This window comes from Gekko japonicus, unplaced genomic scaffold, assembly GCF_001447785.1.
Source record: "Gekko japonicus isolate JY-2015 unplaced genomic scaffold, Gekko_japonicus_V1.1 scaffold904, whole genome shotgun sequence".
Taxonomy (NCBI): domain Eukaryota; kingdom Metazoa; phylum Chordata; class Lepidosauria; order Squamata; family Gekkonidae; genus Gekko; species Gekko japonicus.
Window position 1 is genome coordinate 244,644 of NW_015161976.1, and position 14,369 is coordinate 259,012.

Sequence of the window (14,369 nt, forward strand, 5' to 3'; positions counted from 1 at the left end):
TATGTGTTGTTGTTTTTTGGAGGGGAACTCTGTTGAAAATTCTTGGGAAATCATGGGGTGTCTCATACACAAATATAAAGGCATCTGACATTTGTGTTGAGTAAATTTTAGACTACAGGACTTAAATATGGTGGCAGCTAAGATTGATTGTATTGATTTTTTTCATCTCCTGGGCAGAGCTGGAAACATATTTAAGATTCCTGAGCAACTTGGTACCTGGGTTGTGCATTATGTCTGTCCTTTTGAGATATTTATCTGTTTGGTTAACTTACGGTATATGTTCAGTTCATCTCCATTGTTCCTTTAGTCTCCCCATCACTAGCTCTGACTTAAGTGCATTATGTTCTAGAAACCATAGTGCAGTTTGCAATCACCATTTGCCTATTAAGTAATGAAAGAAATATTTCTGTCAGTCTCTGAAAGCATAATGTGACTGTCATTTGCCTCCTACACATGCTTTCAAGGAGAACTTGTTTGCTAGAAGTACAGGGTGATACATTTATTGTAAAAGAGGGTTATACCAATTTTGAAAAAAATTAAAAATCATGCAAAAACATATTGACTGCCACACATTTTTACTAGGGAGAAGCTCTTAAACATTTAATGTTTTTAAAATTTAGTAAGAGTAGCCAGAAAATTGGGGAAGGTTATTATAAATGTAGGTGTCTATTAAAATCTTATATAATGGAAGCTATGGAAAACATAGCAGATGTAATGCAGGTTGCTTGTTGTGACTCTGAAATTCCCTGTTTCCCTTCTATAAGGCACCAGTGCAGGACCTTCTAGTTTTCACAAAAGAAGTTTGCTTTCCTTGGTCAAAGACTTCTTGCTTTACCTGCTTGAGCCGTTGATAGGGACAATTAAAACTTTGCTGTCCCGATCACTGTGAACTGAAGCCCTCAGAAAGCCTTCACTTGTTAGTCTTGTGTTCTTCTAACCCCCATTATATTTTTGGGAAGTCTGTTTGTTTCAGGAAGTTAGCCATGTCTGTCTGCAGTAGAGAGCTAGATTAAAGTCCAGTAGCCACCTTCGAGACCTTTCGGGTTATAAGCAGTGTTCCCTCTAAGCTGAGTTAGTGTGAGCTAGCTCACAGTTTTTTAGCCTCCAGCTCACACATTTTTGTCTTCGCTCAGGAAGGAGGGCTCCAGAGCAAACTAACTAATGCAGTGGCCAAATTGCTCACTCACAACTTTAATGCCAGCAGCTCACAAAGTAGGATTTATGCTCACAAGACTCCACAGCTTAGAGGGAACATTGGTTATAAGTGTTCGAGAATCAAAGCTCCCTTCATCCCTTTGGTTATAGTTACAATTTAGTGTGTGTGTGTGTGTTAAAATACTTTTAGACATTAATGGGAATTGGAACTGTGTGAAGATACCTTCCATTTCTTCCTTTCTATCACTTTTTTGGTCTGTCTCATCTTCCCGGGAGTTTAGGTTAGCATCAGTGTTCCCTCTAAGCTGAGTTAGTGTGAGCTAGCTCACAGTTTTTTAGCCTCCAGCTCACACATTTTTGTCTTAGCTCAGGAAGGAGGGCTCCAGAGCAAACTAATTTTATGCAGCAGCCAAACTACCTGCTCACAACTTTAATGCCAGTAGCTCACAAAGTAGAATTTCTGCTCACAGGACTCCACAGCTTAGAGGGAACATTGGTTAGCATACAAAGTTTTTGGCCTGTTCATTTACATCTTTACATTCAAAACACTTCATAATAGCACTGAAATAAACATATGTAAGACAATTATGCTTGAACTGTGTGATTAGCATTCGTGAGGCGTATAACCGATTTCATAATACACTTCTGTGTGTGCCTGAAGAACTGTTGTTGAAATGCTTGTGGTAAAACAGATGTTTAAATTGAATGACGTTGTGGCAGCATGATCCTTTAACTAGTTGTATGGTCTGGCATTTTAAAGAAATTGTGAATCTGATTATTGGATAAATTAAAACTTACTAAAAACCGCTAAACATTTGCTTAGAGGCTTTTCTTTATGCTTTTTCAGCAGCAATGCAGCAAGTTTTGGATAACCTTACGGATTTGTCTCCATCAACAGGAGCTGAAGAAATAGACCTTATTTTCTTGAAAGGAATTATGGAGAATCCTATTGTAAGGTCACTTGCTAAGGTACACTAACATTTTCAGTTAATAGCCACTGTCATTTGAAATTAGGTGCTGTAGGAGGGTTTTTTTTTTTTACAGATACTTTGGACCACCAAAAGGACAGAATAGTGGTTTTTAGATCAAATCAAGCCTGAACTCTCCAAAGAAGCTAAGATGATTCCGTTTACATTATTGTACTTTGGTTGTATCATGAGAAGACAAGGCTCACTAGAAAAGACAATACTTTTAGGAAAGGTTGAAGGCAGTAGGATAAGAGGAAAACCCAACATGAGATGGCTTGACTCAATAAAGGAAGCCAAGGCCTTCAGTTTGCAAGACCTGAGCAAAGCTGTTAACGGTAGGACATTTTGGAGGTCATTAATTCATAGGGTTGTGATAAGTTGCAAGTGACTTGACACCAGTGTTCCCTCTAAGATGAGTTAGTCTGAGCTAGCTTACAATTTTTTAGCCTCCAGCTTACAGATTTTTGTCTTAGCTAAGGAAGGATGGCTCCAGAGCAAACTAATTTATGCAGTAGCCAAATCGCTCACAACGTTAATGCCAGTAGCTCACAAAGCAGATTTTTTGCTCAAAAGACTCCATGGCTTAGAGGGAGCATTGCTTGACACGCACATTCACTAACTGTGATACATAATGTGAAACAAGGCTTGGGAAGATGCTGTTAGCTCATTGATGGCTGTTGTGCCAAGACCTTCTTAATGCTTTGCATGTTGGATAACTTAATTAGGTATGCAGTGCGGTATGTGTCTCCTGCATACCTCCCAATGAGGTTGTGCTCTCCCCAGCCTCTTGTGGGTCTAAGAGCAGTGATCCCTGACATGGTACCCATAGGGGTTACAGCACTTGCCAACATGTTTTCTGGTGACCACTAACTAATCTAGGAGGGAGAAGCAGCTTGGGGGGGGAGAATGGAGTGATAGGGGGTGGTATACAGTTCTTTGTAAGCATATGAGCCTTTGGCTTGGCCTTAGACACAGACTTCTTGTATCTTTGGACATAGCTGGCTCTCCTTGTGGTTGTACTTTCTTTGAAACTGAAACTAAAAGACATCTCTCTTCCAAACCAAAGAGATGATCCTGCCAACCCATGGCAGCTATTTCATGGTGCTGCTCACTACCTCTTCTCAAAATTCCAAAAGTGTCTGCAGAGTCAGCTTGGTTGGAGGCACCCTACTCTAGAAGGTGGTAGATGGGGAAAGCAAGATTCAAGTCTGTAGAAATAGAGATCTAAAGGTTCTTTGCACCCCAGCAATGTCATCTGCCATGCGAAAGAGACTGGAAGCCTTCCAAGAGGCCTAAGCCTATTAAGATCCATTTCCCCAGTGCTTTATCTGGTCCGTGTGGTGACCCAAATGCGCCCCCCCCCAATCTTAGGTAACCTGGAATTCACTAACAGCTTTAAAGCTTGTCTTGTATTGATATGGGATGGGGCAAATGACTTTGTTTATAGTAGGATAGGCTTCATCTCATAAAGCACATTCATTATCTTTTTCCTGAAGCTTGTCTGTAAGCTTGGAAAAGGAAATGTATACATATTGTGCAAACAAACTAATTATAAAGTAATGATCTGACTATGCTTTATGAAAGAAACAGAGTAAATGAAGGCATGGATGGAAGGAAAAGGTTTAGTTCCTGACTCCTCTAATTGGACTTGAAAGATGGAATAAGGGACTACTTTATCGGTGCATTTTTTGTCTTTGAAAGAATTGGTCTTATACCAGTTAAACTGGCATGGCTTTTCCCTGAAGTATTCTAGCAATTGTTGTTTGACAGGTGTTTTTAAGGGTTTTGTCAGAGGTCAGTATCCTTGATTGCAGTTACGATTGCCTGAAGTGAGGAACTGACTGTTAAACCAGTTTCTACCATGTCAGTATACTTTATTCCTCCCACAGAAATGTATACAAGCTGTAATAGCTTACCTGAATTGCTAGAATTAGAGAACAGAGTGACTGTACAGAAGGTTGTGAAGCAGGCAGTGTTTCACAATGGTTAGAGTGTCAGGCTATAATCTGGGAGACCCAGATTTGAACTCCCTGGATGACCTTGAGCCAATTGCACACTCTCAGCCTAACCTAGCATACATAGTTTCAGGTGGGTAGTCATGTTGGTCTGCAGAAGAAGAACAATAGTCAAGTCCAGTAAACCCCTTAAAGACCCAACAAGATTTCCAGGGTATATGTTCAAGAATTAAAGCTCTTTTCATAAGATACTCTGGAAATCTTGTTGGTCTTTAAATGGTTACCAGGCTTGAATTTTGCTTTTCTACTACTCAGAGTGGTGGTTGTGAGGATAAAATGGAGGTGGGGGAAATAATAAGCTGTTTAAAGTCCCTCCTAAAGAAAAAAGTGTATAAGTATGTGAATAACAAAAAGTTCATTAAGTGGCTTTAATAAAGCATGCAGGGCCATGAATTCTGAGAACAGCTACATCCGTGTGCTGTATGCAAACCCTAGAATGAGACTCTTTGACCAGTGAACTTACAACAGGAACAATGCAGATGGAGACTAAGCGTTGTTGTCAAAACACGGAGGAAGCCTCATGATGTGGATGGCAAATCAAAGATACTGGTCCTGTTTACTGTTCCTATCAGTTTATACTTGTTCTATAATCATCACAGGCTCATGAGCGACTGGAAGATTCTAAACTTGAGGCTGTGAGTGACAACAATCTAGAGTTAGTCAATGAGATTCTTGAAGACATCAGTCCATTGGTAAACAAAGATGAAAACATTGCTGAGTTGGTTGGTATACTGAAAGAACCACACTTTCTGGTAATGCATTACTTTTTAATCTAACAGTATTCTCGAGGGGGGAATTGCTTGTTGCAGTGGATCAGAATCAGTTTTAGTCTAATGAAAGAAAAAACACTGTGGCCCTGATCCAGGTAAAGTTAACTTTAATTCCCATAGACTTCAGTGGGATTTAAGCAGGGCTTTCTCTGAATTTGGGGGGCCTATACTTTTTTAAATTGAGAAATTAACCTTAATAGTAGTGTTTTTCCTTTTAACTAGAGATAAATCCAAATAAAAAACCCAACCATTTGAAATGCTGTGATCTCTACTTGTTGCTCATGATTTGAGAAGAAGCCTTCCCTTATAAATCATTTGAGAAGCACTTTGGGTTGCTGGGGGGAGCTCAGAAGTACCCTCTCCCATTTTCTAATTATTGTGTCATCTATAACTTGTCAATTCGCCCATTCTGTATTCGCAGTCCCTTTTGGAAGCACATGACATTGTGGCATCAAAGTGCTATGAATCTCCTCCCTCAAGCCCAGAAATTAATAATTCTTCGGTGAACAATCAGATAGTACCTGTGGATGCTATTCGTATACTTGGCATTCACAAAAGAGCAGGAGAGCCATTGGTAAGTATGTAGTGATATAAGTATAGAGGAAGTAATATTTCACTGACTTAGGTATATTGCTTTGTTGCCCTTCTATAATCAAAGTTATATGAAACCCGTTCTTGGTGGAAACAACAAACTAACAGCAGAGAATAAATGGAAAAGGAAAACCTTGAGATGCTCACTAGTTAGTCAGGGGCAGTCTTAGTGATTCTAGGGCCCTGAGAAGAACTTCAGGATGTGGCCCCAGAAAAACTGCCACTGCCTCCCCCCAGTCAGCCCCCTGCAGCTGACTGCTGTCCTGAAGCCATTGCTGCCTATAGCATCTGTAAGACAGGTCAGCAGTGGTGTGGCAGCTTGGCATTCTGGTGCAGTTGGGTGCACTCGATCATGGAGCCCTTGCCAGTGCAGGGCCCCGGGCAGCTGCTCTGGTTGCCCTGTGGCTAAGACTCCACCTGAAATCAGTGCCTGAACAGTCCAGAGGTATTCAGAGAAACGAAAGTCAGGGTGGTAAAGAGGGGAAGGAACAGAACTTTTATGAAGTAAGTTATATGCCGGAAATAGTTAAGGTACCCCAAAGGTGTTAGGTAACTACAGTTTCTGTGCGTTAAGCTTTTCAGATCTCGTTTGAGAGACAGTAGTGATAATTAAGCTCTTCCTACACTTTATTTTATTGTTTGGCCAGAGGATACAAAAAAAGCCTGTATTAATCAGCTTGAAGTACTTACTTGATTTTGGATTTGTTAGGAATATGCAGACTTCAATAGCTATTATAGTGTATGCTGATAATTAAAATAATTAATGGCAGTATTGTACGGTTTAGTATATTTTTAATGGAGATAAACTATAAACTAACAATGGTGCCCTTCACATGTTCTGTAGGGTGTTACGTTTAGGGTTGAGAATAATGATCTGGTAATTGCACGAATCCTTCATGGAGGAATGATAGATCGGCAAGGTCTTCTACATGTGGGTGATATCATTAAAGAGGTTAACGGTCATGAGGTTGGGAACAATCCAAAAGAGTTGCAAGAACTTCTCAAGAATATAAGCGGTAGTGTCACTTTGAAGATTCTTCCTAGCTACAGAGATAATATTATTCCCCAACAGGTCAGTAGTGCTATTCTTCATTTGTAGCTATTTATAGAAACAAAATGTTCATATTTCAGTGAAACTGAATATTCTCTTTGATTAGTCTGGACCATCTGTTATGTTACTCACCTTATTGTTTCCCTTCCCCTTCCCTTCTAATTAAGTATATTAACTATTTCCAATATATAGCAACCAGTTGTGTACCGTCAGTGACTCAGTAACAGTCACATGATGGGTTATAAAATCCTTTCACAGAAGGTAGTCATTGTAGGATTAATATGAATTCTCTGTGTCAATTGTAAGTTGCCATGATTGCACACCAGGATCATTCACTGTACATGCCAGGAAACAGCAACTGTCCTCTGCTTCTCAGTGTCTCAACACAAAGCAGAAAGCCAACGTGGACAATTCTTGCACATTATTATTCACAAGAGGGCTTTACGTTAACTTCCTGCATTATTTTCTGCCAGTTCTATTTCATGGTGCAGGTGTAGTAAATTTAGTGATTTCTTATTTGTTTTATTTGTCCACTATTAACTGCAGTTTTTGATGGTTGGAGTAATGTGTTGTCTTGCTGTGTGTGTTTTTTCCTCCCTATATTCCTGGTTTTTGTGAGTCTGGGATTAACTCTCCCCCTTTGAAGTGTTCAGAATTCTTCAGATGTTGATGCCGCCTACCATAAAAAGTCTAGGCAGCCTCCAGTTAGAAATAATGCAGTGCAGTATAAAATACAACAACCTGTAAGTGTGCAGAAAAACTGGATAGAAGACAGCAAAATAAACCTAACCCCTAAGCATTTTAAAATAAATTCAATGAAGTTCTGTAACAATGCTTTGCACCCTTTCCCCCCATTTTAGTGGTCTCTGAAACTGCTGTATTAGCTGGAGCAAAAGGTGCAGGATCACCTCTCTGAGTGAGAAATGGGGTGTGCAGATAAACATAAGACACTTCCCCACTCATCAGACTTCAGCTAAATTATATAAAGAAAGGATTTCTGAGCATGTTGAGAGTGCCTGTCCCATTACTGCTGAGCAGCTGAAGTCTTTCTCTCCACAGTTACAACTAAGAGTTTTGTTTGAGGCACCAGAAGGTATGAGATCCCACACAAGCCTGAGCAGTGGCACCTTTCTGAATAAAAAAACACACACTTTAAGATACTTCCATGAACTCTATGGCAGTACTCCTGTATCAATGCTAAACCTGATGCCAGTCATTCATACCTGGCTGTCTCTCTTGCTTTCACCTCCTTGGAGTCTTAATTGGGTTTAAAAAATTGCCCTTGATACTCCAATGTTTCAGTTAATTCAGAAGTTTAAACTGTGACCCAGTGTTCTGCTAACTTGCTATACATTTTTTAAATGGTTAGAATTATAATTTCTTAACAGTATTACGTTTTATCATCTGTTTCAGGTATTTGTGAAGTGTCATTTTGATTATAATCCATATAATGACAACTTGATTCCATGCAAAGAAGCAGGACTAAAGTTTTCCAAGGGAGAAATTCTTCAGATTGTAAATCGAGAAGATCCAAATTGGTGGCAGGTTAGGGCAAGAAAAGCTACTTCTCTAGAATCTTGTTTTGTTTTGCTTTTTGGTACTAATTCAGTGTTCCTTGGAAATTTTCAGAAGCTGTAATGCCCTGACATAGTTTTTAAGCCTTTTATTGTATGTTGTTACACTGTATGAAGTTCCTGATTTGGTTATGTTTGGGTGCCATAAGGGATTACTTTCATACTTCAGTTGTAGACAGCTCTGTTCCTGAGGTTCAGAACTGTTACATAAAATGAGAGTTGTCATGCAGAATCAAACCATTAGTCCATTGGTTCCAAACTGTCACAAAGCTGTATGTGCCTTCACACCAAAACCAGAAAAAGACACTGAACAGGGGAGAGAAGTATTTTTGAAACTTCAAAATACACTTTGCCACTTGTCCAAAACTGATTGCCACTATTCCTAGGTTAGCTAACATTGAATTGGATCAGAAAACACAATGGAACTAATAGAGAAAATCTAGCAAATCATGCATGTCTTAAACTGAGCATGCCAAGATTGGCAGACTTAATGGATATTGGAATAAATAAAAAGAGCCCTTTCTTTCTGAATTACATGACCACACCTAAAGCAATAGTAGACTTAATACCTTATTTATTTATTTCATTAATTTTATTTATATGCTGTGTTTCTACTCAGTGGGAACCTAAAGTGGCCTACATCATTCTCCTCTCCTCTTTTTAATCTTCACAACACCCTGCAAGTTCAGTTAAGCTGAGAGTGTGTTACTGGCCCAAGGTCACCCAGCAAGCTTCCATGGCCGAGTGGGGATTTGAACCTAGGCCTGCCAAATCCTAATCTGTCTAGCCACTGCAATAACGGAAGCCTTGTGAAGTATGAAGCAAGCTTTTGCATTCAGCAGAACTCTTCAGGTTGCGCAAAAAAAAGTGTTGGAGGGAAATAGGAAAAATGTTGAGCGTTTCTAGCGGAACTTTGTTCCTGCGGCAATCCTACCGCACAGCTTGGGTTTGTGTTGGGACACCTTTTCATGCCGCCCTTTAGGTTCACTTCTGATTCTTATTAAATATACAAGAGGTTGAGTAGCAAGAACATAAAAAATAATATAAATATTTATTGCACAGTACATGAGGTCAAAGTTAAAAACAACACACATACATAGAGAATAAAAATGTCATATACAGCAACCAATTGAAGTTGCACATACAGTAGTAACAAGATAGAATCATAGAATGTTAGAGTTGGAAGGGACCTTGCGAGTCATCTAGTCCAACCCCCTGCACGAGCATAGCTGAAAGATAGCCCTACATACCTACAACATACCTGAAAGATGGTCGTCTAGCCTCTGCTTGAAAACGTCCAGCAAAGGAGCATCCACCACCTCCCGAGGCAGACTGTTCCACTGCTCAACCAAAGATGTCAGCAATGGTTTCACATAAAGATATATAACCACTAAGCTAGATGTGTTTCGCCCCTAATGGCCTTCCTCGGTGGAGAAAACTGTGATGCACACACATAAAAAGTATTTTTTCTTTTTTGGGGCCAGGCAGACTTTAAATAATTTACTACAGGCTGAGGCTCCAAATAAAGAATGAAAGAGATGCCTGTATATCATAAGGAACCAGCACTCTGATACCTCTGAACCAATATTCTGTTCTTGGCCGTAGCTGTATTTCCTCAGTGTGTGCAAACATGAACCAGAATTAAAACATTTGAAGAGAATTAAAACATTTGAAACATGAGCATTGAGTTGGGTTCCAAGGTGCAGTTTCCACTGGAGGAACAGCACTTCTATTATTGGGATGGTACTTCCACTGATTGAAGGGAGGAACTCTTGCCCATTCTTCCTTTGCACTGCAGATCCTCAGTTTGTCCCCCCTTTCTGTTTATGTGGGTACTTGGACCCCTAGGAGTAGAGTTAGGGTGGGTCAGTGGGATGCAGCAGGAGGAGCTTTCTGTGTGTATGTGTGTTTGTGTGTGTGTGCGTGCGGTTTACATTTTAAACATGCTGATGTAATCAGATTGGATTATGTTAATTAAGGCCTTGGCTATGTTTGATTATGGTTTGGTGCCAAAATGAATGTATGCTTGATGTCATTCTAGGCTAGCCATGTCAAAGAAGGAGGAAGTGCAGGACTGATTCCTAGTCAGTTCCTGGAGGAAAAAAGGAAAGCGTTTGTTAGACGGGACTGGGACAATTCAGGTAAGGTGCACAATCTCATGATTCTTTACATCACTTTTGCAGTTGCCAAACCCAGGGGATATTGCTTAACATGGTGCATGAGCAATTTCAGTGTGGCTGGGAACTACAACCAAGAATTAAAACTCCCTTACAAATTTGAATCCTTTCTGCCACCTGCTGGCAAATAAGTAATATTAAACAGAAAAAGAAGTTGATGAGTTGATGGCTGTCCTGTTGCTTTTGTGTACCAGTCATAGTTTGATTAATGTTTATTTTGTGCTTATTGCTTTTAATTTCCATACTGCCCTGAATTTTTTTGTAGAAGGGCAGGCTGTAAGTGTAGTAAATAAATACAGCTAGCCTGTTTTCCTGTGCCAGTTATCAGTTATAGTCTGAACTCTCCCTAGCAGCTACAATGACCAAACTGAGGCTATCATACTTTGGTCACAAAATGAAAATACAAGATTTCCTGGAAAGGACAATAATGCTAGGAAAAGTTGAAGGCAGCGGGAAAAGAGGAAGACCCAACATGAGGTGGATTGATTCAATCAAGGAAGCCACAGCTCTCAGTTTGCAAGCCTGGAAGAAAGGCTGTTAATGATAAGACATTTTGGAGATCCATTAAATTCACAGGGTTGCCATAAGTCAGAAGTGACTTGAGAGTACTTAACACACACAGCCTTTTTTTGGTTCCAGTTATATCTGTGTAAATATCACAGATTTTAGTAATGAGATTCTTAAATGTGCAATTAAAATACTTTTAAAACAAGTGCTACAGTTATTGGGCAATTGCTATATGGATAAAGACTTTATTCAGAATAACAGTATAGCTATTTAAGACTTCTCTGTAAGAATTTGGAATGTCTAAATTGCTACGTCTGTCTTCAGGTCCATTTTGTGGAACATTAAGCAGTAAAAAGAAGAAAAAGATGATGTATCTCACAACTAGGAATGCAGGTACTTGAATCTTAGTATGAAATACTGTATCCCAATCCATTGAATTTTGCCGGTTTTCATTTGTTCTGACATATTATTTTTTCTTTCCCCTTGTTTATTTTCATTTTCCATATACTTCTCCCCCCCCATATTTCCAAATACATTTCATAATATTATTAAAAGTAATTTTATTTCTCTACACCATCCCTTTATGGTATTCTAATCATACATTACTGTGCATACTAATTCAAGGAATTTCTAGGTTAATTTAACGTTTTAAGCTTTTAGACAATAAAAAGGTTACTGTGATATGCCAGCCAGTTTGATACTTGCGCTAATTAAAATAAATGTGTTAATGGTTATTGTGATACTGTAATGACATTTAGCTTCTAACATCCTCTAACACAGGGATTCCCAACCTTTTTGAGCCAGCAGGCACTTTGGAATTCTGACACGGGGTGGTGGTGGGCACAGCTATAAAATGGCTGGCATGGGAGGTGGAAGCCAACCACAAAATGTCAGGGATTAAGGTTGACAGTAACTCTTCAACATTTAAGGCAGAAGCTCTGTTTAATGGAATGCCTTTTAAAATGAGTGTATTGTATTAAAATATTTCCTTGCATACACACAGCTGATCTTAAGTCACACAGTGAAGATCCTCGTACTATTGTGGCAGCTGCTGACAAAGCAACATTTAAAATCTGTGCAGCCTACCAGAAGCCTTGCTGGCCAAGAGCCCCATCTGGCCTAGGAACACTTGGTGGGCACAAGGAAAAGTGTTGGGTGCCATGGCAACCATGGGTACCAAGTTGGGGACCTCTGCTGTGACATTTGTAGCCATGAACAAATTCACTGGACTGTTCCCTTTGTCTGCTGATCTAGGTGTTCCAGGGGAAAATCCAGTTGCAAAATACTTGAAGAAATAAAACAAAGCAAAGTAGCACCAACTATTCTGTTTTTTAAACGTTTTAAAATAACATTGGTGCTGCTGAGATAGCAGGCAAATTGTGCTAGAATTAAGAATAACTGTGTGCCTTGCAGAATAGACAGCCAGATCACATGAAGGTCTTTGCGACAACCTAGATGGAGTCATGGGCAGTCCTAGATGGCCTTTGCCATTGATTAACTATTTGTGTTCACGTTTCTTTTTGGGGGCTGCTTGCAGTTGTAGGAAGTGGTCCAGCAGTAAGTTAAGTTTAGTGTGCTTTTAGGTTTGCCTCTGATTTCTGTAGGGTTGGGGGGTGGGGGCAAGGTGCCATCCCTGCTGCCTTGCTAATATATGACACCATAATAAATGTTTAGCTTTATTATGCTGGGCTGTTGGCCAAATTGTCAATGTCATTTCTGGTGTATGTGTTGAGATTAAGCTTTATATGTAGGATGCTTCATCTAATTTGTTATTTCTGTTAGCTGCCTTGTGGCTGAGAAGTAAAATAAAAACCTATTAAAATGAAAAAGATAAGCTGCGGCCTATATAGTGACATTACACGCTGTGACTGGATGGTTGCAACAGAGCCGACTGAAGCTTAATCCATCTAAGATGGAGGACCTGTACCTGGGCCATTAGGGATTGAGTCATGGAATCAGGCTCCCAACCTTCGATGGGGCTCCATTGGTGCCAGTGTCAAGGATAAAGAGCCTAGGAGTGTTCCTGGATGCCTCCCTCTCTATGGAGACCCAGGTCACCGCCACTGCCAGGTCAGCCTTTTTCATCTGAGACAGATCAGGCAGTTGACCCCTTATGTTACCCCACGAGACCTAGCTACAGTGACCCATGCAATGGTCACTTCCAGGGTGGACTATTGTTCCTGCTCCGGAAGTTGCAGCTAGTGCAGAACGCGGCAGCATGGGTGTTGATGATGAAGCCTGTGCGGGCTTGCATCCACCTAGTGCTGCATGAACTGCACTGGCTGCCTATTGAATTCCGGATCCGTTTCAAGGTGCTGGTGCTTACCTTCAAAGCCCTGTATGGCCAGGGGCCAGCATACCTTTGAGACCGTCTCTCCCCATATGAGCCCTGGAGGACACTGAGGTCTATGAATCAACATCTTCTAGTAGTCCCCGGCCCCAGGGATGTCCGACTAGCCTCAACCAGCGCCAGGGCTTTTTCGGCCCTGGCCCCTACCTGGTAGAATGAGCTCCCATATGAGATCAGGCCCTGTGGGATCTATTGCAGTTCCACTGGACCTGCAAGACGGAGCTCTTCTGCCAGGCCTTTCCTTTCCTTTCCTTTCCTTTCCTTTCCTTTCCTTTCCTTTCCTTTCCTTTCCTTTCCTTTCCTTTCCTTTCCTTTTGAATCTTAACATTGGTACTGCTGAATTGACATCAGTGGCTGAATCTTAATATTCTGCTGATCAGAATTAGTCGTTGCACGGTATATTAAGGTTTTACTGTTTTAATTGTTACTTTAATTATGGTTTTAATGGTATTGTATTGAAACTGTTGTGAACCACCCTGAGCCCGTCTGTGGGAGGGCGGTATACAAATCAAACAAATAAAATAAATTCTGGTGTTTGTGGAATATTTGACCAGTCAGTTTACTGGCATGCTGTTCCTACAGAATATTCAGGCATTTCTGTGTTTGTGTACTTAATATTCATAAATATAAATACTTCACAATATATATTAACTAGGAGCATCCTTTCCTTTCCTTTCCTTTCCTGTCTCCTTCCTCCTCAGCAGCCTGAATCTTAACATTGGTACTGCTGAATTGACATCAGTGGCTGAATCTTAATATTCTGCTGATCAGAATTAGTCGTTGCACGGTATATTAAGGTTTTACTGTTTTAATTGTTACTTTAATTATGGTTTTAATGGTATTGTATTGAAACTGTTGTGAACCACCCTGAGCCCGTCTGTGGGAGGGCGGTATACAAATCAAACAAATAAAATAAATTCTGGTGTTTGTGGAATATTTGACCAGTCAGTTTACTGGCATGCTGTTCCTACAGAATATTCAGGCATTTCTGTGTTTGTGTACTTAATATTCATAAATATAAATACTTCACAATATATATTAACTAGGAGCAATACAACGAGTTCTAGAAGGAAGCTCCAGGTGAGTGACCTGGCTGTGGCTGGTGGGGCGGCAGAGGGAAGGGGAAAATAGAGGTAGGCAAGCCATGTTTATTTCCTTCTGCTTAGCTATGAGGCAGGGCTGTCTCAACTCATTTTGCTGCCCCAAGTGGG

General features: G+C 40.3%; 1 protein-coding gene across 2 annotated transcripts in view; it reads left to right on the forward strand.

Moving 5' to 3' along the window:
* MPP6 (membrane protein, palmitoylated 6) overlaps nucleotides 1-14,369 on the forward strand; it is a 39,768-nt gene that overhangs the window by 19,709 nt on the left and 5,690 nt on the right. For both annotated transcript variants that reach the window (XM_015429745.1, XM_015429746.1), the window contains exons 2-8: nucleotides 2,003-2,124; nucleotides 4,738-4,890; nucleotides 5,330-5,482; nucleotides 6,344-6,571; nucleotides 7,964-8,095; nucleotides 10,166-10,265; nucleotides 11,133-11,201. In XM_015429745.1, coding sequence (XP_015285231.1) covers nucleotides 2,008-2,124; nucleotides 4,738-4,890; nucleotides 5,330-5,482; nucleotides 6,344-6,571; nucleotides 7,964-8,095; nucleotides 10,166-10,265; nucleotides 11,133-11,201 — 952 coding nt within the window. In that variant the 5' untranslated portion in view covers nucleotides 2,003-2,007. The remainder of the gene's footprint in view (nucleotides 1-2,002; nucleotides 2,125-4,737; nucleotides 4,891-5,329; nucleotides 5,483-6,343; nucleotides 6,572-7,963; nucleotides 8,096-10,165; nucleotides 10,266-11,132; nucleotides 11,202-14,369) is intronic.